Source organism: Setaria viridis, chromosome 8 (genome assembly GCF_005286985.2).
Source record: "Setaria viridis chromosome 8, Setaria_viridis_v4.0, whole genome shotgun sequence".
In the NCBI taxonomy this organism is placed as follows: Eukaryota; Viridiplantae; Streptophyta; class Magnoliopsida; order Poales; family Poaceae; genus Setaria; species Setaria viridis.
In genome coordinates this window covers 3350636-3377144 of record NC_048270.2, presented here as the reverse complement: position 1 = coordinate 3377144, position 26509 = coordinate 3350636, and the positions used below count along the sequence as shown (strand labels likewise).

Below are 26509 nucleotides of genomic sequence, written 5' to 3'. Positions count from 1 at the left end.
CAGTGTAGCCAAGGATGCAGCTTATTGCTTTTATTGTTATCTCTTTAAGCCATAGCAAGCTGGGTTTCATAGTAATGATACATTCACCAAAGTTGGGTTTAGAAATTGGAAGGATGCAAAGAATTGTTTCAAGGAGCATGCTCAATCAATTGATGGCTTTCATAATAATGCAAGAAAGCGTACACTTGATTTCAAAAATCAGAGGCAGTGTGTTGAACATGTGTGGACTGTTACAAGTGCAGCAGAAGAGGAGACATATAAAGCTCGTTTAAGTATCATGTTAGGCATAGCTAGATTTCTCCTTTTGCAAGCTCTAGCCTTTCGTGGACATGATGAGTCTAAAACATCAAGAAATAAAGAGAACTTTATGGAGATGCTTGAATGGTACAGAAAGAAGGATGTTAAGGCTGCACTTGTGACTGGTGAAAATGCTCCAGGGAATAATCAAATGAGTAGTCCAATGGTTCAGAAAGATTTGGCTAGAGCTTGTGCAAAGGAGGCAAGTGAGTTAATTAAAAGTGAAATAGGAGATCGTTGTTTTGTGGTGCTTGTCGATGAGGCTCGTGATGCATCTATTAAGGAACAAATGGCTGTGGTTGTGAGGTATATACCTCCTGTCCATTTGGTTATTTCGTTGGTTTTGTTTTGTTGCTTTCAAGTAACACTATTTTCTCTTTTCTCTTGTAGGTTTGTCAATGATAAAGGAAGTGTGATTGAGAGGTTTCTTGGCATTGAACATGTTTCTGACACCACAACAACTTCACTAAAAGAAGCATTGGATATTATGCTTAGAAGATATGGTCTATCTATTTCCAAGATTAGAGGGCAAGGATATGATGGAGCTTCAAATATGAGAGGACAATTTCATGGGTTACAAAGACTGGTATTGAACGAAAACCTATATGCCTTTTACATCCACTGTTTTGCTCATCAATTGCAACTTGTGGTAGTTTCTGTAGCCAAGTGTTGTGGCTCAACTTTTGATTTCTTCAATTATGTCACTTCAATCATCAATATTGTTAGTGCTTCTTGCAAGAGGAAAGATCAACTCCTTCAAAGTCATCATGATAAGCTTGTTGAGCAGTTAGATAGTAGTGCTATTTTTTCTGGGAGAGGGAAAAACCAAGAAACTACTCTTGCTAGGCCTGATGATACACGGTGGGGTACACATCACAAAATATTGGCACGTCTTATGATCATGTGGTCCTCTGTACTGGAGGTGTTGGAGAATATTAGTGAAGATGGAACTGATGGGGAAAAGAAAACTACAGCCTCTGGATTGATTCAAAGAATGGAGTCATTTGAATTTGTGTTCATATTACATCTTATGATTAGAGTACTGGGGATGACTCAAGACTTGTCACAATGTTTGCAAAAGAAAAATCAAAACATTGTTCGTGCAATAGGATTAATTGGCTCTGTGATGAGAAATATGAATGAAATGAGGGAAAATGGTTGGGATGCTCTTTTTGAAGAGGTAAAGGAGTTATGCCTCCTCAACAACATAGAAATTCCTAATATGGAAGATATGATACCAGTTAGAGGTCGTTCGAGATGTCGTGGTGCTAAATTAGTGAGTTACTACCATCATTTTCATTATGGAATTTTCAATATTGTGATTGATCAAGTTTATTGTGAGTTAAACAATCGATTTCCAGAAAGATCAACTCAACTCTTGAGATGTGTTGCTTGTCTTGATCCGAGGGATTCTTTTGCCAACTTTGAAGTACAGAAGTTAGTTGAGCTTGCTAAGATTTATAAAGATGACTTCTGTGATTATGACTGCATAAAGCTTGCGGGTGACCTTCCTATATTCATTGATGAAGTCAGACATGATGATAATTTTGATACTTGTATTGATCTTGGTAACCTTGCTGAGAAGATGGTTCAGACTTGAAGAGATACAACTTTTCCTTTGGTGTATCGTCTCATTGAACTTGCATTGATTTTGCCGGTGGCAACAGCAATAGTTGAAAGAGCCTTCTCTGCTATGAATATTATCAAGACTGAACGAAGAAATAAAATGAATGATGATTGGCTGAATAGTAGCATGATGTGCTATATTGAGCGATATTTGTTTGCGTTGACTGAAGATGAAAAAATTCTAAAGCGCTTTCAAGGCTTAAGAAATCATAAGATGAATTTGCCAAACGAGGGCTCAAGGTGCGTGTTGTTTACTTGTATTAGTCTATTTCAATATATAATGTTATCTTGCTTTATATAGGGCTGAGATGTTGAAACTTTTTATGTAGAATTGAGGACGTCGGAACAAGTGGAAGTGGTGTTAATTCATGAAGACATGTATGGTTCTTTTTTGTCATGGAAGACTCTTAATTTGGTACTTTTCTACCTTCAATGTTCTATGTATTGTTTGAGTCTATTGGTTCAACACTGGAATCTAGAGAATTATATAATTATTTGTGCTCTTTGAAAAATATGTTATATCTAGTAGTACATGGCTGATTTTAAGTCTTATATTAGTTAGCCCGGGGCGAAGCCCGTTTCTAGATCCGCCATTGGGCCTAAGCACACAAGATATAAGAGATCAAGGTTACGATGGGGCCAGTAACATGAGAGGGGAGTGGAACGGATTGAAAGCTCTAATTCTCAATGAGTGCCCATGTGCATATTATATTCATTGTATGGCTCATCAGCTTCAGTTGGCCCTTGTAGCAGCATCAAGGGAGGTACATGAGGTACACAATTTTTTCTAGCATGCAAATTTCATCATAAATGTTGTTAGTGCTTCTCCTAAGGGCAATGATGAGTTGCTAGCAAATCAAGTAGAGGAAATTGCCCGTGAAATTGAATTGGGAGAGCTTGACACAGGGCGAGGAGCAAATCAGATTTCCTCCCTACAAAGGCCAGGGGACGCTAGATGGAGTTCCCACTATGGGTCTATTCTGAGCTTAAAGAAGATATTTGGTGCCATAGTTTCAGTCCTACGCAGCATTGCTAATGATCGTTCAGTTTCGAAGTATTCTCGGGGAGATGCTAGTGGTGCCTTACGAATTATTGTCACATTTGATTTTGTGTTTATTCTACTCCTAATGGAAAAGATTATGAAGATCACTAATGTGTTGTGCCAAACACTCCAAAAGAAGAGCATTGATATCTTAAATGCGGTGGATTCTGTTTCTACCACAAAAGTGTTGCTTGGTGAGTTGCGAAATAATGGCTAGGAACCTCTTCTTGAGGAGGTCAAATTATTTTGTGGAAAGCATGAGAATGATATTCCGAATCTGAGTAAAAAGTATGTTTTTCCTCCAAATTATTTGAGTATGAAAGCTACATCATATTTATTCTTTTGTAAAATTGTACTTGTTCATCAATCAATCCACATTTTCCCATTTGTAGGTATGTTGATGTGACTAAATCTTGAAACAAGAATGACAACACCACAGCCTTTCACCATTACAAAGTAGATGTGTTTAATGTTGCAATTGATCAACAACTAGCAGAGTTAGAAGATCAATTCAGTTCTCAAGCGACAGAGCTTTTGTCCCTTTGTGCTTCTTTGGATCCTAGGCTGGACACATTCATTTTTTAGACAATATATGCACTCGGTGGAAAAATATTATCCTGCTGATTTCTCAAGTCAAGAAAGAGCTCAAATGGAGTGTCAGCTGCCACATTTTCAAATTGATGTATGCAACCTTCCAGAACTAAAGGAATTATCAACACTTGATGATCTAACAAGTGGACTATTTAAAACAGGTAAATATTCATCTTATCCTATGGTGGACAACTTATTAATATTAGTATTAACTCTTCCAGTATCAACTACAACCACCGAAAGTTGTTTTTCGGCTATGAAACTTGCGAGGACACGTCTCAAATGTACAATGCGAGATGGATTTCTGCGAGATTATTTGGTAATTTATATTGAGAAGGAATTGGATGCATCAATCAGTACTAATGATATTACTACAGCGTACGATCTTGCTGCTAGTCGAAGAGCTAAATTTAAGTTGATAGATATGTAATTTTATTTTAGTTAAGACTTGTGAAACATGCTATTATTATATGTGATTAAAACCAACTCACATGACTATCAGTTTAACTTTGCTTTGTCCACGTTACCCCCCTTACCTCAAATCCTGGCACCGCACCTGAGCATGTGTATACCATAATCTGGGGTGCAGGACAGAAGATAATCAACGATGCATAGTGGGAATAGACTGAAAATTTATGCCCAAGGCATTGAGATTTGAGAAGCTGAAAGTGGAAATGTCAACTTGGCCTACACTGACAGACTCCTAGACCTGATGAAAACAGGGTGCATGCTCTAGTCATTTTTTTTTCTTTGTGTATGCAGGCCACATGTTGTACGAAATGAACTAGGAGGAACAGCGCTTAGCATTGGCATTGGCAAGGTCTGATCAGTGTTCTGAATACTTCCCACCAGCACATCAAGCATCGGCATTCAGATGTGCAGACTCTGGTTTTCGTTCTGAATCCTCCCTATAAGCATCCATTTTGTTTTTTACCAAATTAAATTATCATTCGGTTTCAGTTCTACCATCCTGGTGAACTGATTTTGTAAAGCTACATAAACTAGAGCCGATTGGACCGGTTAAACAATAAACTTCAGGGGATCTGATTCCAGAGAACACACTATTAAATAAACGAGCCAAGAAAAGCCGCACCTGGATATCGCAGGTTGGTGGGGGATCGGAGGTGGCCCCGTGTCCAGCCGGCGGCGGCGACCGTAGATGGAATGGAACCACTGCTGTGGGGACACGCCGCCGCGGAAGAAGATGAAGCGCAGGCGCGGCAGCCTGCCGACGCCGGCAGCTGCTCGTCGGCGCGTCGTACCCCGTCCGTGGCGGAGCCGCGGCGGCCATCTCCGTGATTCGACGTGTGGCCCGTGGGCCTTTGCTCTGCTTGTTTGCCCGCCAGCCCGTGTGTGTGTCATGGCGGAGGTTGGACCAAAATTGGACCCATCCAACCATCCAGCCTGAGTGCTGCCTATCCCATGGGCCATGGGCTTCGAAAAATCCGTCTACAGATTCCAAACAAGAGGGGCTGACAGAAGGGACCCACACATCTCCAAGCTCGGTGACGCGAGCATGACGCATCAGTGACGCCCCAGCAACGTGGGAACGGGACGAGCGGGTCGCCCGCACGCGCGCAGCAGCAGCGGCAGGTGAGCCTGCAGCCGACCGACCTCTCACCTCACCTGCATCACACGAGGCTTGTCCTCTTCTACCTCGGCACCAGCTGGAAAAGCGAGAGGTCAGCAATGGAGACCACTGCAGTCTGCAGAAACAACAAGAACAGGCAGCTCCGGCATCAGGCCAACGCAGCGCAAACCAAAGAAAAAGGCTTCGGAATGATAACAGGCCGTGACTCAGGCAGCCGCATGCCATCGCTTCCTCTGCTGATGATGTACAGACGCTGATGAAGAATGATGGTGATGCCCAGGCAAACCAAAAAGCCAGAGCCAGCTCTTCTTCCTGGGTTGCTGCTGCCTCTTGTGAACAGGGTCATGAGAAAGGAGGAACTCATACTCTCAGCAGGACATGTGGCTGGTGAACCGAAATCAAAGCCATGATAGTGCTTACTACTACCAAGAAAAGGAAAGGTTAGTGAGGTTACAGACTACAGAGGGCACATGACTGTGCTGATGATGAATCATGCGTCTAATGATGATGGAAGCTCACTCTGCTACTTTTTTTTTCAGAGGGGATGGTAAAAGTAAAAGGCCACAGCATTCACAGCACAATGAGAGATCTTTCCTCAGCTTGTGCTTCCTCTGCTCTGCACATTGTTATCATCTGTCAGAGATGCAGCTATATCTGCGGAAACATTCTTCAGTTCGTGAGAGGAGCTTTGCAGGTAGAAAGCTGAGGTGTAAAGAAGATCAACAAAATACATCATTCAGTAATGTACAGGCACCAAACCTGATTAATAAATACTGATTCGGTAGCGCCACATGGTTTTGGCCTGATCTTTGCTAGTCTGACAATTACAGGCACTACGAAGAAAGAGACCATCAACGGCAAGATCCTGACACAAACACTGTCATTTCATTCAGTACGGAAAATGATATGCTATGGTCTTGATTGTTAGTGCCTTCAAAATATCTTCCACTTTGTTGTTTCTTAAGAAAAAGTCGCAGGTTCTATTCTAAAAAATTGTAACACAAATTTATTTAATGTGAAAGCTATTTGTATTTAATCCTGTTGCTGTCGTTCAGATATTCTCTCTGCATCTCATACATACAGCCATATCACACGAGTCAATCGATTCATCATGCTCTTGAGCAATCCACTATCTGCCACTCATAGACATGTTGCGACATCGAGACGGAACTGAATTGAGCATTCAACGAATCCATGTAAATCGCTGAAAAACTGGATTCAGTCGCATTCCTGCAGCAACCATGGCGGCATTTCTTTGCAGTTTGTACACATGGTACCAAGAACAAACCCCAAAGTAAAAGTTCTGGAGCGCTGCTGACCAAAATAGCATAGCACTGAGACACGGAAGCTAAGAGCCGCAAGAAGTCTAGAAGATTAAATTGCAGAGAGTTTTTTTAGTAAATTTCTCCTTGTTAGCATTGTCAATGAACGCCACATATCCAAATTGACTCATCTGCTTCTGGAACACAAATTACTCGAGAATTAGAAACGATATGTTTTCTGCTGTAGAAATGGCATGACTTTGAAGTTGGATAAACAGTGACCCAAATACTATCATTTCATTAAGTACGCAAAACGATATGTTACCTCCTTGATCAGGACATTTAATTGTTGTTGCCTGCAAAATATCTTGCAACCTGTCTAGTCGTTTTCTATTTTTCCTCGAGGAGGTTGCAGCTTCTATTCTGAGATATGCTATACCATTCAGATCAATTTATTTAATATGAAAGATATATCTCCTCTAGTTGATCCTATTCTTCAGATATTCTCTTTGCAACTCATAAATATAGTAATATCACACAAGTCAATCAACGAATAATGTGTGATTCACTATATATCACTCATAAACATTTTGGTAGATTGAAACACAACCAAAATCATGCATTGCATTGCATTGCATGAGCTCATATGGGAGACTGAAATTCTGGCTTGTCACAAATCGATCACCACATTTCTGCGAAAATTATTGTCACATTTCTCTGCACAATGGTATTGATAGAACAAAGCGCACATCACCAGAATGATCGATCAAAATAGGATATCAAGACAAGAACCAAGAAATCTACAAAGTTAAACTGCATTAGTTTTTTTTTCATATATTTTTTCTCCTTGTTAGCGTTGTCAATGGAAGTCACAATCCCAAAGTGACACACATATTTTTGCAACACAAGTTACTAGAGAACTAGCTGCGCACACGTGACACTAGCAAAAACGCGGCCATATACACCAAATGCAGCATCAAAACATGGGAATAAGGAATCATCTTTACTGAAAGATGACACCTTTCGTTTCCCCTTTCTGTAATCCTTTACAGAAGGATACACATTTTATACTTGCAACTAGCCGATCACAAAGAGTGGAGAAACCAAGAACAGGAAAGCTACCTATCACCACCACATTGCACGTTCAGAGGCAAGGTCTTGATGGCTCAATCGGCATTGAGCATCGGCGAATCGAGACCCTCCATTCGGCAGCGCACGATGCGGTGGAAGACCTCCCGAACCTGCCTCTCAAGCGGGTCCAGCCCGTCCTTCATGGCAGCGCACACCGCGGCGAGCTCTGCTGCAGCCTCCCGCACCTCGGCCTCCCGCTCGCCGGTGAGGGGTGCAGGAGCAGCGTCGATTGCCTCAGCGAGCTTCTGCACGCTCTTCTCCAGCGCGTGAATTTCCCTGAGCAGGCCGCAGGAATTGCGCCGATCCTTGCGTTTGCCCTCCTCGGCGAGGCGTTCCTGGAGCGCGAGGAGCGGCGGCGCCCAGGGGAACGCCGCGCGCGGCGGCGCGGCCGGGAGGTGGCTCGCCTGGAGCGCGCCGCCGCGGTCCGGGCAGGGGACGGCGGCGACGAGCGCCCACGCGGCGAGGTGGAGCAGGGATCCCATGGCATAGGCCGGCGCGGCGACGCCCGAGGCCTCGCTCCCGCGCGGCGCCGCCAGGCCGGACCCGATGGCCTGCAGCTGCCGCGCCGCCGACCAGTTGCGCGACACGCTCCACGAGAGCGAGCGGAAGTGGGTGGAGGAGGACGACGACGACGAGGACGAGGAGGAGGAGGCGAGCGACGCGGCGCGAGACGGCGACGCCCGCGCGCGGCCGAAGGAGCGGTTGCGGTGGGAGGCGAGGAACGACGCGACCCCACCGCCACTGCCCGCGGCGGCGGCGGCGTCGTCGACGAGGAGCGCGGAGAGGTCCGAGAGCGCCTTCCGCGCGCGGCGGAGCTGGCCCTCGTGGATCTCCCCCTCGGGCGGCGCGAGCAGCACGGACGCCGCGATGCCCGCCAGGCGCTCCCACCGGCGCGCCTGGTCCACCCCGTCGCGCGCCGCGTTGCAGACGTCGAGCGCCTTGACGGCGCGCTCCCCGAACTCCGCCACCAGCTTCTCCGCCGCCGCCGGCAGCGCCCCGCGGCGGCGCGCGTCGGCCACCAGCACCCGGAACTCCTCCTGGCACAGCAGGAACGCCTCCAGCAGGCGCCGGATCCACGCGATGGACAGGAACTCCTCCTCCTCCACCCCACCGCCGCCACTAGCCCTCAGGTCAGCGAGTTGCGCGGCAACGTGGCCGTGGAACTCATCGACCTCCGGGTCCACGCCGGGCATCGGCATCGCCGCGGCCGCCGCCGCCGCCGACGCGGAGGCCGGGGTGTCGCGGCGGAGGGAGAGGAGGGAACGGCCGAAGGAGGAGAACGGGGAGGAGTGGGAGTGGGACGGCGTGGATGAGCCCTGGAAGTCCGTGGCCGGCATGGTCTCGGCGGCGAGCGAATCAAAGCGCGGATCTTGGGACGAACGGAACGGAACGGGACGGGACGGGACGGGACGGCGGGGGGTGGGGGGGGGCTTGGCCTCAGCGGGTCCGCGAGGTCATGGCGGCTCAAGCAGACGTCTTTTTTTTCCTTTTCCGGGTGAGATTGCGTTGGAGATGTGGTGGTGGAGGAATGGCGATGGTGGAGGGGGGTGGCGCGTATATATGTGTGGGGGATCGCGCGATTAGGGAGCGTGATTAGTTTACTGATTTCTTGGGGTCGGGGAAGAAGGGGTCGGAAGCCTGAGCTAATCATGGCGGTCGGTTGGAGTAGTTTAGTGGTGGCGGAGATCGTCCTGCTGCCTTTTATTTTGTGGGCGCAAATATTCCTCTGGTTCCGGAATGTTTCCGGTTTTTGTTTAAGATTTTTCTCTTGCTGTTTTTGCTACGAGGTCCCTCGGATGGTGTTGTAATTGCTTCCAAGTCCTTCGTGATGAATTTGTCTTCGATGAAAGTGGCTTTCATTTTGCTTAGTGGTACCTATGTTATTACGCATATGGAGGAGTGCTATACGTCTATACGAAGATTGAAAGTTGGACCGTACTGTTCTTTCTACCGTTATATCAGTAGATATTGCTCCATTTATTTTTTAAAAAATAGATATTGCTCCATTTTAATACTATAATGGAGGCGTGCAAGCTAAAACTCAAAAGAAAAAAAAACCAATGCCTCTTAGGCTGATACCGAACCCCATGGCAAATGCGGAATATCCAAGCTCGAACAAAGAGAAATACGGCAATAAACTAGGAGGAAAAACTCAAGATGAGAAGAGTAAGCATAAGGACCTACCTACCAAAAGCAATCTTAAGCCATAACTGCAAACAATAATTCTTTATAATAATAAAGACAAAATACAAAAATGTCATTTTCTTTGTGCACCTCTTTTTCACCCGAAAGGAAAACCCGCGATAAATATGAAAAGTGGAGAGTATCCATCAAAAGCAATCTTAAGTCGTAACTGCAAAAAATAATTTGTTATAATAATAAAGACAAAATACAAAAATGTCGTTTTCTTCTTGCGCCTCCTTTTGCACCCCAAAGGAAAACCCGCGATAAATATGAAAAGTGGAGAGCATCCATCACTCTAGTACTCCTACTAGTCTACTCGCTTGGTTTGGTTTAGTTAAGCTTATTGTGAGCACTAGCTTATACTAGTTTAATGTGGTCTAATCTGGGCATGGATGGTGGAGAGAGACCAGTCCAAGTAAGCTAATCCTCTTCTTGACTGCATCTTCGGCTGCAGGCGAGGAGGGGAGGGGGATTAGTAAAAGAAACCGAGTCGTGTTGGTGTCAAGGGAAGCAAAGCGAGGTCTCCGCACCGGTGCGCGCCGCGGGGGACGCGGGAGGGGCGAAGGGGTCCGCGGGGGACGCGGGAGGGGGCGAGAGGTTACGTGCTTGCCCCCGTGAGGGTCGCGGGGCGTCGGCGGCCGACCCGGGGTAGTTTCGGGAAACCGGCGCGGGCAGGTTGGGCGGGGGCGGGCGGGCCACGCGGACACGGATACCGGCCACTCGGGGTTGACCCCGTGGGGCCGGGCCTGGAGAGCAGGAGGCGACTGGGGGAGGCTAGCAGGGCTGGTGGGTCCGCCGACGCAGTCAGTGCTCAGTAGTTGGGTGGCACGTGCCGTCGCCGCCCGTACGGACCGGGCCTTAACCTTCGTTCCCTTCCTGCTAAAATGCTGAGGTGACTGCGGGCAGGGCTGCTAATTGGATAATCCAACTCTTGCCCACACCAATCCACGTCAACTCCCCCTATATTTATATTATCTAAACCTAAGCCAATCCATCCTACTAATTGATTATAAAAAATCATGATTTGCTATATAAACCTATGGACTCATATAAGAGACTCGTATATATTTGAAATAAATGTGAGTCTGACATGTGGATCCCAGTCAAGAGTTGGACTCTAAAATTAAACGTCGCGTTCACACCTTGAAATTTTAGCGAAATTCATCAAAATTTGTTGGAAATGACTCAATTTGACTGTCACTACTTTGTATAAAATAGTATGGCTAAACGTACATGTGGGTCCCGCATCAAGAGCCAGACCCTAAAATTAAAACCTCGCGTTCACAATTTAAAATTTTAGCTAAATTGATCAAAATTTGTTGGAGATGACTCAGTTTAAGTATCTGCTACTTTGTGCAAAATAGTATACTGGACATATATATGAGCCCCACGTCAAGAGTCGGACCCTCGAACTAAAACCTCCCTTTCACACTTTAAAATTTTAACGAAATTGATTGAAATTTATTGGAGATGATTTAGTTTAATAATTAGCTACTTCATGCAAAAAAGTATAGTTGGACTTATATGCGAGCCCACATCAAGAATCGGATTCTTAAATTGTTTTGTAAATCAAACCAATGCAACCCGCTCTAAACCACTCCCAAACTATTTTCTTTTAAAAGGAATCCAAACCAAACTAACCTATTTGATGATTCAGCTTATTAATAACCAATCTAAACAACTTCCAAAAGAAACCCAATCCATTAAAATCATTAAACCCAATCCAATTAATAGGGCTGGCTACCTGCAGGGCTGCTTCTGGTCGAAGCCAAAATTCCAGATTCCGAGACCCTTATACGTGGGCTCAACGAAATAATTATCGAAGAACTGTCACGGGGCATAAGGCCATTCCCGGTGGAAGTGTGATAAGGGTTCATTCTCATTTAATATGATGCCACATAAGCAATTTGGATGATGTGGCAAATTTTAAAGAAGAGAGAGAAGGAAAGAGTTTCATCTAGATGAAACCCCATGTATACTGTTCCAAGTCACAATGTGTCTTACAATTAAATGCAATAAGCACATATGAAACACCAAAATTGAAACTGTACTGTAGTAGAGCTATTTTGTTGTTGTTGTGCTCTGGATGAACAGATTGCACATTCCTGATTGCTGGATTAACTGCATGCTACCAAAATTAGTATTTATAGTTTTATTATGTTTTGTCATGAGAGACTACCTAAATTACTATGTATCCGCATGTCAATGCTATCTATTACCTGCTGTAATGCATCTGAACCTACTTCCAAATGGATGGCCTATGCACATTGCAATTCGATGCTCATTTTCTTGTGCTTTAGCTGCCGTTGCATCTGAACCTATTTTCCTGCTCTAGCTGATGGTGCTCCTGCTTCCAGGATGCTCCAGCCGGTGGTATATATATTCTCTTGTTCAGTACTAATTCTGTAAAAGTTATCTATTGTTTATTTTTCAAGCAGCTCATTGGGTGAATGATGGTCCGATAAGCTACAATGTGTACTGATGGCTATACAACATATTTGCCACAGCTGATCCTTGTACATGCATCAAGGTAATTAACCCTTTGACACCATGGGTTGGACTGCCCTCAGCCGTTGCGAGGTGGGGCCGTAGCCCGTAGGGCACGGGCAGCCATGCGCCGCCGTGCCGGTCCGTGAGGCACGACTGCAGCCGAGCCACGCACGTCGCCGCAAACCACTCAGGCAGTCTGGCGAGCGTGCCGTGTGCAGCCGCTGGCGAGACTCGGGCGCCACTGCAAGAGGGCACACCAAGCCAATGGGGCCGGGGCCGGGCCGCTGCGTGTCTGCGCATCGCGCCACCGCGTGCAGATTGTCGTAGCAATAATAATGATAATATAAAGAAGGTAAGCACCAAGGAAAAGATCACCGTCGGTGGTTATCTTTTGCGATTGAAGCCTTCGTGCTTCCTGTGTTAGTCGCCGCTCTTCTTCGATACGCTGAAGAACGCGAGCGTGGTGCGCTTGTTCTTCGATTCGTTGAGAAACCGATCGAGAGCAAGTTGTAGGGGAGCCGCCGTGCGGACGACCGGCGTCATCCCGTCGGTGACGAAGATGCCAAGGAGCACCGCCGTCGTGACGTCTGGACTCGTGGATGTGGACCGAACTCAGCGTTGCGTAGGCAAAGTGCTGATAACATGTTAAGAGTAGATTTACTGGAAGTAAATGGAGAGATAAATGACAAGAGTGGAATTCTCTGTGTATTGCATTGATCTGTTTGTGCATATATGAATGGTCATGGTGAAAGGGCGTGGTTCTTTCGGTAAGTAACCGTCGGTGGCAGTTACCGGTGTTGATCACCAATAAAATGGTTTGCAACAGACAGGACGACGGATCCACTTGTTGCGTGTCCGCTTCGCGCGCACTGTAGCCGATGACGTGGATACCTCATGCAGTGCGGTTCTACCAGCCAGTACAAGCACGAGCTTGGATCAGTTATACGCTGATAGGCATAGTAAACATTTGCTAATGATGAATTAATTAGGTTTAATAGATTCGTATCGCCGTTTAGCCTCCATTTATGTAGTGGGTTTTGTAAATAGTCTATGTTTAATACTCTAAACATTCGATGTGACAGGTGCTAAAAATAAGCGAGAGTAACGAAATCAGGCCTTGGTTTGATGCGATCGGGTTCTGGTTCTTGTCAGCAGCCAGCAGGTTTACTAAAAGGAAAATTCAGCCAGATTTGCAACCGAGCAGGTGCTGTGATGCGCGGCTCGGCTGTCTTCAGAATCTCAGAGTTGAGGTTCCGCAAGCAGGTCACAGGCATAACACCAAAGCCTCTCTCCAATCGGATCGCAGGCAAACACACAGCAGTGAGCCCGGAGCTAGTAGCGATAGAATGCTACTAGCATCTAGCAAGATTCTAACCTGACACTGACGGCCACCACGAGTGGGGAGGAGAGGATGGACGGATATGGTTTCATTTGCTTGGGAATCAAGAATTCACACACTGCATCGCCATGCTTCGATGGAAGAACGCTAGCCCTAGAAGTCTAGAGCTGAATCGGCCCCCTTTTGCCGCTTTTTTTTTTCTTCAAGTGGACGCTTCACCCGCTCTCGGGCGGCCCGAGCGATCATGCTAAATCCATCGGGATGAGCTGAGCTGACAGCCTGACAGAGACGTCGGCTTCTAGCAACCGACGCAAATTGATGAATCGAACGCCTTCGTTTCTTGCGCGGCAGGAAATTCTATACAAGCCGTCGGTTCTTCCAATGAAGTTGCTGACTGATCCTCACGGATGGTACATGGCATCGGAACATTATCCAGCTGATCCGATGTTCAGCCAGCTTCGTGCATTCCCCAGGTTCAGCCATTCCCCGATCAGGAATCTGCAATATATGTACAAGGATTTGATGCAAACAATCTCCAGATTCAGAAACGCACAAATCTCATCCCATTAGGCCAATCAATCCATGCGTTCAATTCTTTTGCCTTTTCCGCACGCAACAAGATGAACGAGCGAGCGTTCGTATTGCACCCCATCGCTATCAGCTCACCAAACCCTAGAAAGAGACGCCTCTGCGTCTAGAATATGGGGTCCCTTTCGGATCTTTAATTTTCTCTGGACATGCACCCAAGATCTCGCTGGCTGGTGCCTGCACCTGTAGTTATCTGCGTACTTTTATATACTCAACACACTTTGCGAAAAAAACGCCGTCAGTAACTGAAGACCTCACTTGGAAGCAAAACAAACGCCTGATCTCGTTTCTCACCACTGATGCTGACAGCACTTGCAACAAACACAGAAACCCCCAAAGTAGTAACCCAGACTGGAATCCACTAGGATTATTGTAACTGTCTCTGTCAGTGTCAATACGTCCTGACGAACGATCCAATGAAAGCTAAAATCATTCAAATACGCATACAGAATTACTGTTACAGGGCAAAGCTACAGGACTGAAGAGAAATGTGATGAAGTACAACATGCTACAGCATCCAATGGGATGGGAATAACAGCAGCTACAGATTATCAGCAGGATGATCTGCTGAAACACTAAATAGCCTAGCCCCATGCATTTCTGGGGCTGTTTCTGAGTCAATAAAGCACCACCACCTGCAGCAGAATGGAGTCCCCAGCTAAACTTGGGGGCACTCAACTACATTGAAGATAATAAAGACACCATACATCGGTCTCTTTGCGATAAGCACCGGTGGGTGAATTTTATTCGCAGGCCAGCTTGGTGTCGAAGCTGCTCAGGCAGATGGCGAAGGCCTGGAATGCTGACAGTGGGTAGCGGTAGTCCATGGTGAACATGTCCTTGGCAACCTTCCCGAACTGCAGTATGACCTTGTCTTGATCCGGCGCAGGTGCTGGGGCTGGCTGGGATGGGGTCGGGGCTCCCGCGGCAGGTTGTGTCGCCGCGACCAGTTGGAAGTTCTTGACCGAGGCGACGGTCACCCGGCCACGGAAGTTGAGGCACCAGCACTGAAGTTGCTCATGCCATCTTGGAGCCTTGTTGCGGAGGATCAAAGGCCTGTCATTGCACTCTTCATCGTCAAACAATGCCCGGCCTTCACTCCCTAGGCCCAAGCCTGTTGCAACGTCAGAGAACCGGGCACTGCTGAAATGCATAGAATGGTCCATAACAGATGACTTTGACAAAGAGACACTGCTGAAGGATCCGCCAAGAGAGTGGGCAACAATGCTATCTGGCTGGCAAGGGACACTGCCACCGGCCTCAAGGCATGAGGCTGGTATGGAGTGCATTACACAGTTCATCCGCCTTGGACCTCGAGTTCCCAAGACATTCAGCTCGTATGAGACTTGTGCTATGCTGTACCTGCTGCGAGAAACCTTTGTTGATGCCTTCTTGGAGTAGAATCTCTGGCTTGTTTTCCCTGACTGTGTAGCACTAGCTGCATTGTATGGTGGCTGAGTATCATAGATTACAAACTTCGTGCCAAGGAAATTTGACCTAAATTTCAAAAAAGCAACATATGTCAGATTAAAATACTGTAGTTTCTGAACATGTGATAAAGTTTACTCAAGCTAGTACAGTAGTACCTCAATTTCCCAATGTATGTGTTGGTATTGGTAGACCTAGATACATTGCCAGAATTCATTGATATTATATATTCTGTACATGTTGGACGGATGTTTCTTTTTGCTGACAGAAGGAATTTGCCATTTTCGACAAGCACGGCTGTAGAGATGAACGTTCATAACACGTCAAATAGCAATACTGGTAAAAAGATATTACAAGTTGATGAGCAAGAAAAACATGTACTGGCACATCTTTTTTCTACAGAATGTTGAGACTGATAGTCTGACAACTACAAACCTGGTGGATACAAACACCAAAGCCATGCACTGACAGCTAATCAGTCAGTTAGTTCATAACATGCTGGAACAATCACAGAGCTAAAGAATAAAAATGTGCTCTTCTAATCTAAGGTGGATGAGTTGAGAGAATAGAAATGCTAGCAGCATGAATAGTCTGTCCAGACAAGAACAGGTAATGACTGTGCATCCTACTACTTTTGCTTAGTACAAGTTTACAACCTATGGGTTTGAAAGATACTGAAAATAAGTGCACACTTGAATACTTGACAATGTTCTGAACTTTGTGACATATGGGTTCCAAGGGCAAAACGAAGAAAATGAGAACAAAATATCAAGGTTGCTGAACGAACAAAGGCTGTCTGTGCATGCATACAAATATCGGTAACACGAAAACAACTAACCAAAATGAGAAAAAGAATTGTATCAAGAATTTTTCATGTTTCATGATCACTGATGTGCCCAATGACTACAAAGCCACAAAGGTCTGTGGAGAAAGCATGATTGATAACTCTATTAAAGCATAACTTCGTGAGAAATTAACTTGCATTCTCTCCACAGAACAGAACACCATAAGTTTCAACTTTTAAGTACAGAAATACAGATACTAGTCTTTTATCAAAAAAGTCCATAGTCCACATAGCAATAAACTTACTTGAGCTAAGACAAAGGTACAGGTAGTAGATTTGTGTAGATTTATCCCTCTTAATGAAACACTGGATAGTCCCATCTCGAGGTCCAGGCTGTGCAAAGAAGAGGAACAGCAGGGGCTTATTAGCTTATCCAAACATAAGTGGCATAACAATATTGAACAAGGAATGCTGATATTGCCAATGAATAAGAACATATGGCAAAAGCTAAAAACACAAGTGAATCATTACCTGCTTCAGGGAAACAGGAAAAGTGATCTTCCCAGAAAACTCTGGGCTCTTGACAATCTCTCTACACATCTCTCTCCATGTTCTGCAGACGGCTGCACAAACAACCACATTCTTCCTAGACGGCCATGTATCCTCACTGGCCTCCAACCTCTCAATCACATCTCGAAGTAGTTCAGGAGGCAAGCTAGCCCAGCAGCTGCTCTGTACCACAGGCACGGGGTCTTGCAGCTCATGGACAGCGCCATGAGATTTCCCTCTGCGATGACCCAGAAGCCTGACCTCGAATCCCCTCCTAGATAAGCTCCCGAAGCCATCCCTCACATCACGCACGATGCTACGAAATGACATCTACTCCAGAAGGAAAGAACACTGCTGAAGTACCAAACAGGATCTCCTAGAGATGGACAAGCATCTCCCTTAGCTAGCTGAACAGAAAGACCTGCAAGATGTATCAGTCTGTTAGTACCAATCGACGGCAATTCCCTCTGGAAAGAGACATATGTGGTCAGCTCTATCCTTTTTCCTACATCTAGCAACCTACCTCCATGTAAAAGTAAATTAAAAAAAGTAACCCCTATAAGTAGTAACTGGACAAGTATGCACTGTCAATTTCAGCACATCATATCAGCTTACCCCCAAAAGACGTCCTCAAGTCAAAACTCATAACACTAAGCGGCACTACACAAAGACTGTTTCTACTATTAGCAACCAGATTTCACTCAGAGGGTGATGAAACCAGCATATAGCTCGAGCGCACTAATTCTATGACAGCCTATCATCAAGGGCAAAACACTCAAGTTGAGGTAAGTCACCATCAATAAGGAACAAACATGTGTACCTTCCCCTAGTATGCCACCAACCCACCAACCTCAATTTACTAAACTGTACCATCCTAAAAACAATGGGACTTGAGTACAGTTAGTTGGGTTGGTTGGATGGACACTCGATTTGGCCAGGATCCCACTGAAACATGTTAAACTTCCACTTGTAACCACTACACAAAAAGAAACAGACGAGAGAGTACAATGATAGCAGATCGCATATGCATCACATGTAAACATAAGCAACACAGTTCATATCAAACCGAATATAGTTGCTAACGGGGATTGTTGCACTAAGAGAAGCAATCAGATATTCAGATGCAGCCCAGGAGGCACACGAAAACGACAACAACTATCTTACAAAGGTTATAAAAACATCTACTACTATATGTTTCACAACATTCGACGAAGGTTGCCCTAGAAGCGAGTACAAAATCCTTTCTAGCAGCCAAATCCTACGAAAGTTAACTGCGCGAACAGTCGAAAGCGCCGCCTTTCCACACCAATCCCACCAAATTTCCACCTAGAAAACGAGCTAGTCCCCATCGTTGCCGTCCCACCGCGACCGGCGGAATCCGCAGGAGGAACGGGCTAAAAATCCCTCCTTTCCGCGGGAACCGAACCGATAGCACGCAACAACGGGAGCCCCCAGCAGGAATCGCCAGGGAGAGGAGCACGGCGGATCCACGCGGCACGCACCTCGGGCTGGCTGTAGGAGCTGACGACTGCGGGGAACGGCGCGGCGGGAGCCTGGGGCCCGGGCTGAGCCCGAGCTGCGCTAGGCTGCCGGGCCGGATTCGTGCGGCGCCGCCATCCGGGTCAGAGGAGCGAGGGGGGGGAGGAGGAATGGAGAGTGGTGGTGGCTGGTGGGAGCCTGGGGGATTGGGGAGGAGAGCCAGGCAGCCAGCCGAGAAGGGAAAGGGAAGAACAAAGCGGCGGCGGTGGGTACACGGGGCCCGTGTGCGCGTAGCGGACGCGCCCCTGCGTGGGCTGCGTGACCTTGTCCCGTGCCGTGCCGTGCTCTCTCGTTACGGGCAACGGAACGGGACATGTGCCGGCGAGCTAATTCGCCGCCTCGCTGGCGCAGTAGCCGTTGCCCCGGTTGGGTTTCACTGTACAAGTACAAAATCATTCAGTTCGTCTGTGCAACCCCTTTACAACTGCTAAGGAGTTGAAATCGCATCAACGTAATCTGTGGTTCGTCACACTTTTTAATAACAAGTTCAAATTAGCATTTTGCCCGCCGTTCAAAAAAAAGAAAGAAACCGCATCAGTAGCTAATTGCTCGCTTACTAAGGGCCAATTTGGATACCTCATGTTAAAGTTTAATAAGTGTTAAAATTTTAACACTCTCAAATGGAGTGCTAAAGTTTAACACATTGGGGTGTTTGGATGGTGTGTTATTCTTTAACACTTTTGATGGGAAATGACTCTATTGCCCCCTCATTTATGGCCGGCGGAGAGAGAGGGAGGAGAGAGGAGGGGGCAATGGTAGGAAAAAGTGAAGAGGGGAACCACTTTTAACAAGTTTAACAACTTTTAACACCCCCTTGAGGTGTTAAAGTTTAAAAACTTTAACACCTAAGTTTTAACACATCTGTTTGGATCTCAAAATGTTAAAAAGTGTTAAAACTAGGGTGTTAAACTTTAACACCCTCAATCCAAACAAGCCCTAATTGACAGCTCCAAACAGCGGGTCCTATACAAGAATGGAAAAATTTGTGGATGAGTTGAATATTTACTATCTGAAAGGGCTTCAAATGCAACCGCCAGCAGGATAATGAGGTTGGATTTTGGATTAACTGTGCGAGGACAGATGCTGGACAGCGGTCCGTGCATGCTTGAATGATCTGCCAACATGAAAATTTCACAGCACGAAATCTGGTCAAAACCGGGCATGTGACATGTCCCCTTTGATTGCCAGCTCTAGTTACGGAGCGTATTTATATTTTACGTCATCAAACCATTAGCAAGTACTAGTATGTATGCTCAACCCGACCACTGCAGGTGATGTTCACTGACGGTTTGCACACCGGTGGAACTGGTTTGTGGGCAGAACCGCAGTGATAATCCCATTTTCACCACCAGTGTGCAAATTGCCGGTGAAAATCGAATTATCACTTCCAATCTTTCTTCAATGGCAAGTTAAAATCAGCAGTGATGGGATTTTTAGACCCGGCAGTGATGGGCATGCTATAATAGTGAGATACATGTTATCCTTTTATCGATAGCCATTGAACATAGTAACCACCATCAATACTTAGTGATGCTATGTGGTATGTTGGGATGTGAGTCCTCTAAAGATTTTGTTGAGAGCAACCATCAAATGTTCGAGAAGCATTTTGTATGCAAACGCTGCTGGAACAATCAGTGATGGAAAATTAAAAGTACATAGTATATAATGTGTGCGATGCGGCTGCAACAATCAATGCTCCAAATCACTAATATTTGCAATAATATTGCTTCATTAACTACTAATGTTTCAGAAGCACTGAAGGATGTGAATCAATGAGACAAGCAATGGTAACTGCAATGCTGATGCAACAATCAATGCTTGAGAAGCGCTCCAATATGCTACTAGAACAATCCGTTGGCAGAATTTTTTTATTTTTATTTTTTTTAAATATTTTTTTTAAAAAAATCCTCCCAACCCGCCGCGCTGGTGCGGCGCTGACCTCGCCTCGCGCTTGCTGCGCCAGCACCTAGCATTCAGGCGCGCGCCGGCTCCCTCCTCCTCTCTCCCTCCTTTCTCCTTCCTCTAGAAACCCCCGAGCCCGCCCGCCCCACTCGTCGCCGGTCACCTGTAACACCCAAAATTTCAATAATTCAAATTAATTAAAATTTGCTCAAATTAAGGAGTCATTTAAATTCTAGGCATTTAAATTCATTTTCTTTAATTCAATTAATTCATCATAGGATTTATTTGTGCATTCATGCTGGTGCATTTATTTTGATTGCTTGAGTTTGATTCAAATTTTGAATTTCCAAATTTAAATTCAAATTCCATTTCCAAATCATTTTCTCTTTCTCTTTCTTTTTCTTCTTCTCACCTGGGCCGCATCCTTCCTTCTTCCTCTTTCTTTTTCTTCCGGCCCAGCCGAACCGCAGCTCCGCCGGCCCCTTCTTTCTCCTGGCCGGCCCAGCTCGCTCTCCCCTCCGGCCCGCGAAGCAGCCCTGCCGACCCTCCTCCGTTTCCCTTTTCTTTTTTCTCTACCGCGCGGCCCGTCGCTCCTTCCCGCGGCCCAGCACCCCGCTTCCTCTTTTCTTCCGCTCGACCTGCTCCGCTTGCCCGCTCGCCCTTTTTCCTCCGCGGCCCACGAGCGCGCGCGCCGGCCCGCGTAACAGCGCCAGCCCACCTTCGCCCGCGGCCGCCGACAGGTGGGGCCCGCCATCGTCTCCCACCTCCGGCCGGATTCCACCGCAACCGCCGCGCCGCCGTCTCCGCAACGAACTCCCCATCCGCTCCGACTCCTCCGGGGGATTTGAACCCGCGCCGGCTCTATCTCCAAGCCCTATAAAAGCCGCCGCCTCCTCCCGGTCTCCTCCGCCAAACGCCAGCGCCGCAGCTCACCCGAAACCCTAGCCGCCCGAGCTCCAGCGCCGCCGCCTCTTCCCCGCCGCCGTTCGCCGTCTCTGGTGAGCTCCCGTCGGCGAGAGCCCCCAAAATGAGTTCGCCGCACCCTCCTCTTTCTTCTGGTGAAGTCCGCGCGTCAAACGGTGCCCCGGAGCGCCGTTTCGGTCGACTCCGGCGACCCGCCGCCGCTCGCCGTCGCGCGCCGCCGCTCGCCGTCGCCGGTTTTCCTTTTTCCGCCGCCGCCCGCGAGTCGTCGTCGACCGTAGCTGTCGGATCAAGATCCGACGGTCAATCGCGAGTCAAATCAGACCGCGTACTGGTCAACTGCGCCGCGCCGCGCCGCTTTTGCACTTAAGCCCCCGTCTTCTCCGCAAATCAACCCGCGGTCCAGATCGCGTTGAAAATAATTACAGATCTGCCCTCGCATTTTTCGGTTTGGCCCTTGAGCTTTCCAGAAATCAACCCGCCGTCCGGGTTTGATGTTTTTACGCGTCAGACCCTCGGTTTATATGCATAATTACATATAAGCCCTCGGTTTTCGCGGATAGGCCCTTAAAGTTTCGTTTTTCTCACAGAAAAGTCCCTGGATCTTGTTTTAATCATATCTTTTGCATCTTAACTCCGTTTTTCGCGTTCTTTATGTCCACGTGTTCGTTTTAAAGCGTAGATCATCTTTTCAAGCTTGTTTTCTCTGCTTGACTATGTTTGGTGTACTGTTTTCTTACTTTTGCTCATGTTTGCTTGTATGTGCTCGTGTGACGCGTATAGACGCCCCGCAGTTCGAGGGAGTTGCAGATCAAGCCTTCGAGGAGTACGAACAGCAGGAGCAAGGCCAAGAAGGCAAGTCGTGTCCTTGATCACTACCTTTTTGTCCTATACACCTTTACTTTCTCGTACTCAACATTTACGCTATGCACATGTTAAGGTTAAATTGATGGGTCCCAATTAAGGTTCGCCTAGATTGATTTACCTTTGCCTTGACCAACCGGTTTACTTTATGTTGGGTAGCTCATGCTTAGTGCTTACTTGGTACATGGTGGTTTAACTAAACACAATGCTTAATCTTGCTTTACTTCTGTTATACCTTTCATTAAGACAAGATCATTATTTGTTAATCGGAACATGGAGCGACCACCCAGGAAAACAGTGCTACCACAAGACTAAATGGCTCTGGTCTTGGCTGATTAATTAGAAACCTTAGTCTGGGGTAACCTTACTCGGGATGAGGCAAGAGGGGGGACTGAGTCGTGGCATTTTACCTGGGATGGGTGGTGCACGCCAGACACCGAAACCTTAGCGGGTTACCACTGACTAATGAATCTTTGTAAAGGCCTCGTAGCGTCCCTATGCAATCACACCTCGGAAGTGTGGTATGGTGCCTAGCTAGCACCGCATGGTTGGGTCCAAAGTTCTTTTGAACTTTTACGCGACTTGTGGGTAAAGATGTGCCACCTCTGCAGAGTGTTAAACTGATCGATCAGCCGTGCTCACGGTTAAGAGCGGCCTGGACCCTCACATGATAATATTATCGGAAGATGGACTTAACTTGTTATCATTTCATGCATATGTTGTTTACTTTATGATCATGTTTAATTTCGGGTGGTATGAACTTATACTTAGTTAATTGCTAATAAAACTTGACCAACTCAATTAAAAGCGACTGCTAATTATGCCTTAGCCATACCTTGAATTAGCCTTACACTACACTTTTCCCCACGACTTGTTGAGTACCAACCATAAGTGTACTCACCCTTGCAAAACCGCTGTTCAGACCAAGTTAATTGGGAAGAGGAGTACTTCCACGACTTCGAGGAGTTCTAGGCGTACGTTTCTTCAGTCAGCTGCCTGTGGAGTCGTCGTCATCTTTGGAGTTCCCCTGCGTAATATTTAGACTTTATGGTTTATGTGAGACTTTCGGTCATGAATAATGGTTAATACTCTCTTTATTCGATTTAGCACTGTCTTTGCTATTCACTATTGTCGTACATGTGTGTAACTTGATCCTGGCGCACATGTATTTAATGCACTCGATTTTGTCCTTAAAATCGGGTGTGACAAAAGTGGTACCAGAGCCGTGTTGACTGTAGGACGTTAGCCTAGTTAGAAAATGGTCGTATTTAAGGATTATAATAATCTAGTAGCCATTCCTACCTTTCTTAATTTAAATCTACTTAATTATTCTTAAACTTGATTTGTCCCATCCTTATTGCTATTTTATTATCTAGCTTTGTTCAAAATTTTATTCTAAAAATTTTCTTCTTTCTTTCTGCTAGATGGCTCGCACCCGGTTGACCGCACGCAAGAGCACCCGTCCGCCGCGTCATGGCATCGCGCCGTCGCACGCCCCCGTGGATCCTTGGGACGAGGAAGAAGAGGAAGAGATCTTCCAGCATCCGGGGGATGACTCTGACGAGGATGCCGTGACCGTGGAGCAGGAGACCACGCCGTCACCTGCACCGTCGCCAGCACCGGCGCCCGCTCCTGCACCAGCCCCGACGCCCGTACCGGTCGTCGACTTGACGGATGATGAGCCCGAAGCAGATCCCGAGCCCGAGACATGGATCAAATGGGTGAAGGAAGATTATGGCCAAGGAGTGCACATGGCCGACATACTCAGGTGGACTTGTCACCGCTTGGGGTACGGCATGAGGCCACTCTACAAGTGCTCCCGGTTCACCCACCCTCGCTATCCCACTTTTTGGGAGGTGAAGGTTGTCCTTCGTGAGGAGCACGAAGGAGGATGGGAGGTGAAGGCTATTCACCATGATGTGACCATAAGGAGGACCATGGAGTCCGGCATTGCCGAGGCCGCCAGGAGGGCACTTGAGGTCGTCTCCCACAAGGAACGGCCGCGACTGCAGCACACTTACCATCGGTTCCTTCCATACCGAGCTAGTGGGGAAGCAAGAACCTTCATCGCTACTAATGATGGGGTTGACATGGCTACAGACTTCCTTCGCAAGTACACGTCGGCAGCTCTCACCGCATTGAATGAAGCAAACAACCACATCCAGGAGCTTCAACAGGAGGTTCAGGAACTCCGGTGGGAGAGGGATGCGAATATGGCTGCCGCGATGGGAGCACCGCCGCCTCAGGAGTTTGCTGTTCATCCCGCTTCGGCGCCGTCGCGTAAGCGTCCCCGCTACGACTCGCCCGGCGCCACCGCAGAAGACCTCTAGGAAATTAGGAGTGTTTTAGTTTAAATTCTTGTAATCGTTAGACGTCGTTCGAGTGTGTTAGTTAAAGTGTGCTTAGATGATTGGTTTTGTGCTACATGTTTGAGTTGGATTTTGTAATGAGTGCGGTATGTGGGGCAATTGCCACACGATACTGGTCTTAATAAATAAAGTGCTTAGTTGGGTTTTATTTCTGTTCTAAATCAGTATTTAATCTTCCTTAACCATAATCTACCCTCTGTCTAAATCTATCTATCATGCAAGCTAAGCGACAATCGATTCTGTTCTCGACATTAACTGACACGTCAGTACTGTTTTAATTATATCTCGAGCTACAGAAGTCCAAATGACATGAAACCAGTGGGGTTAGTTTCAGAATTTCGTGGAGTACTTTCTGTAAATTTTTCAGAATTTTTGGAGTATCTGTCTGGGAGATGTATGCGAATTAGTTAAGCACTCAGAATCTGAAACTGTCGACCGACACTGTCAGCTTGTTAATTTTGTAACTCGAGATCCAGAAGTCCGATTGAGATTATTCCAGTTGGGTTGGTTCAAAAATTTAATAAGTTACGACTGGGTAATTTTTCAGTATTTATGGACACTTCTTCTGACAACCACACCTAATTAAATGGAGCTAACAGAATCTGTTTTACTTTTACATCTTGTCGCTTTATCTTTCTCAGTTATTCTTTCACACATCTATCTAAATCTATTGTCTCTAACGCTCAGATGGTAAACACCAGGTCCGGATCAGGAGTTGACCGTCCCGCAGTGCCTCGCCACAGGGACAACAGCAGCAATTCCAACACCGCTCTGCAGCAGAACCAGCCAGCACCTACAGGGAGTGAGCAGTTTCTAGCAGCTCAGACTCAGCTTCTCGCCGGACTGACCAACACTGTGGCAGCCTTACAAGCTCAGCTGAACAATAACAACAACAACAACAACCAGCAGCCGCCGCCGCCAAGGGACAGGCACAGGGAGTTCATGAGCCACAAGCCCCCGACGTTTTCACATTCTCCGGATCCGTTAGATGCTGATGATTGGCTGAAAACAGTGGAGAAGATGCTGAATATTGCCCAGTGTACTGACAGGGAGAAGGTCCTATGTGCTTCAGGACGCCTGGAAGGGCCAGCTGCTGATTAGTGGGATGCTTACACCGTCGCACATGCCAATGCTAATGGCATCACCTGGGATGAATTCAGGACTAGCTTCAGAAGTCATCATATTCCTTCCGGATTGATGAAGCTTAAAAAGAAGGAGTTCCTTGCTCTTAAGCAGGGGAACATGACAGTGGCAGAGTACAGGGACAAGTTTGTACAGTTGTCCCGATATGCTCCCGAGGATGTTGCTGATGATGAGCAGAAGCAGGAGCTGTTCTTGGATGGGTTGATTGGACCGCTCCAATACCAGCTTATGTCGCACACCTTCCCCAGTTTCCAGAAGATGCTAGACAAGGCAATTGGCCTGGAACACAAGAGGAACAAGCTCGGGGAGATGAAGAGGAAATTTAATTCCCAGTCGTCTTCAAGAAGCAACACTCGCCCTCGCTTTGCTCCACAGCAAGGGACGCCGTTCCGCGCAGGGGGTCCGAGTGGGAATTTTTGGCAGCAGTCATTCCCGCGCCCTGCTCAGCAGTCATTCCAGCGCCCTAGCCCTCAGTTCCAGCGTCCAGGGATGCAGACTATGCAGACTCCGCGCCCAAGCTTTACGCAGAACCGCCAGATGACCCCTACTGGCACTCCAGCAAGGCCCAATGCTCCAGTGGGTCCTACTTGCTTCAAGTGTGGCGAGGTTGGTCACTATGCCAGCTCTTGTCCTAAGAGAGGTGGACCAGCTACCCCCGTGCAGAACAGCAGTGCTCCTCGGCAGAATCAGATGCAGCAACCGAGGAATGGGAACCAGACCCCACAAGGCAATCAGGGGCAGCAAAGCTTTGCTCGTGGCAAGGTGAACCACATGGAAGCCGAGACTACTAAGGAGGCTCCAGATGTAGTGCTCGGTATGTTCTTTGTCAACTCTGCCCCCGCATCAGTTTTATTTGACTCTGGAGCATC

General features: G+C 47.0%; 2 protein-coding genes and 1 pseudogene across 3 annotated transcripts; 1 reads left to right on the top strand and 2 right to left on the bottom strand.

Annotated features, from left to right (window-relative positions):
* Positions 1–289: 289 nt before the first annotated feature.
* Positions 290–2295, top strand: LOC140223629 (uncharacterized; annotated as a pseudogene).
* A 4915-nt stretch (positions 2296–7210) lies between these two features.
* On the bottom strand, positions 7211–9147 carry LOC117866197 (protein BYPASS1-LIKE). Its single transcript, XM_034750356.2, has one exon. It carries the CDS (start codon positions 8875–8877, stop codon positions 7576–7578), a length of 1302 nt encoding a protein of 433 aa, XP_034606247.1. The 5' UTR covers positions 8878–9147; the 3' UTR covers positions 7211–7575.
* Positions 9148–14480: 5333 nt separating this feature from the next.
* Positions 14481–18660, bottom strand: LOC117833395 (tubby-like F-box protein 13). 2 transcript variants are annotated; one of them, XM_034712863.2, is made up of 5 exons: positions 18405–18660; positions 16885–17323; positions 16659–16746; positions 15728–15866; positions 14481–15638 (listed from the first exon to the last, which is right to left on the bottom strand). In XM_034712863.2, exons 2-5 carry the CDS (start codon positions 17230–17232, stop codon positions 14885–14887), a joined length of 1329 nt encoding a protein of 442 aa, XP_034568754.1. In that variant the 5' UTR covers positions 17233–17323; positions 18405–18660; the 3' UTR covers positions 14481–14884. The 2 variants fall into 2 exon arrangements, with proteins under 2 accessions (XP_034568754.1, XP_034568755.1); XM_034712864.2 differs by lacking the exon at positions 18405–18660 and adding an exon at positions 17518–17664.
* Between the last annotated feature and the right edge of the window lie 7849 nt (positions 18661–26509).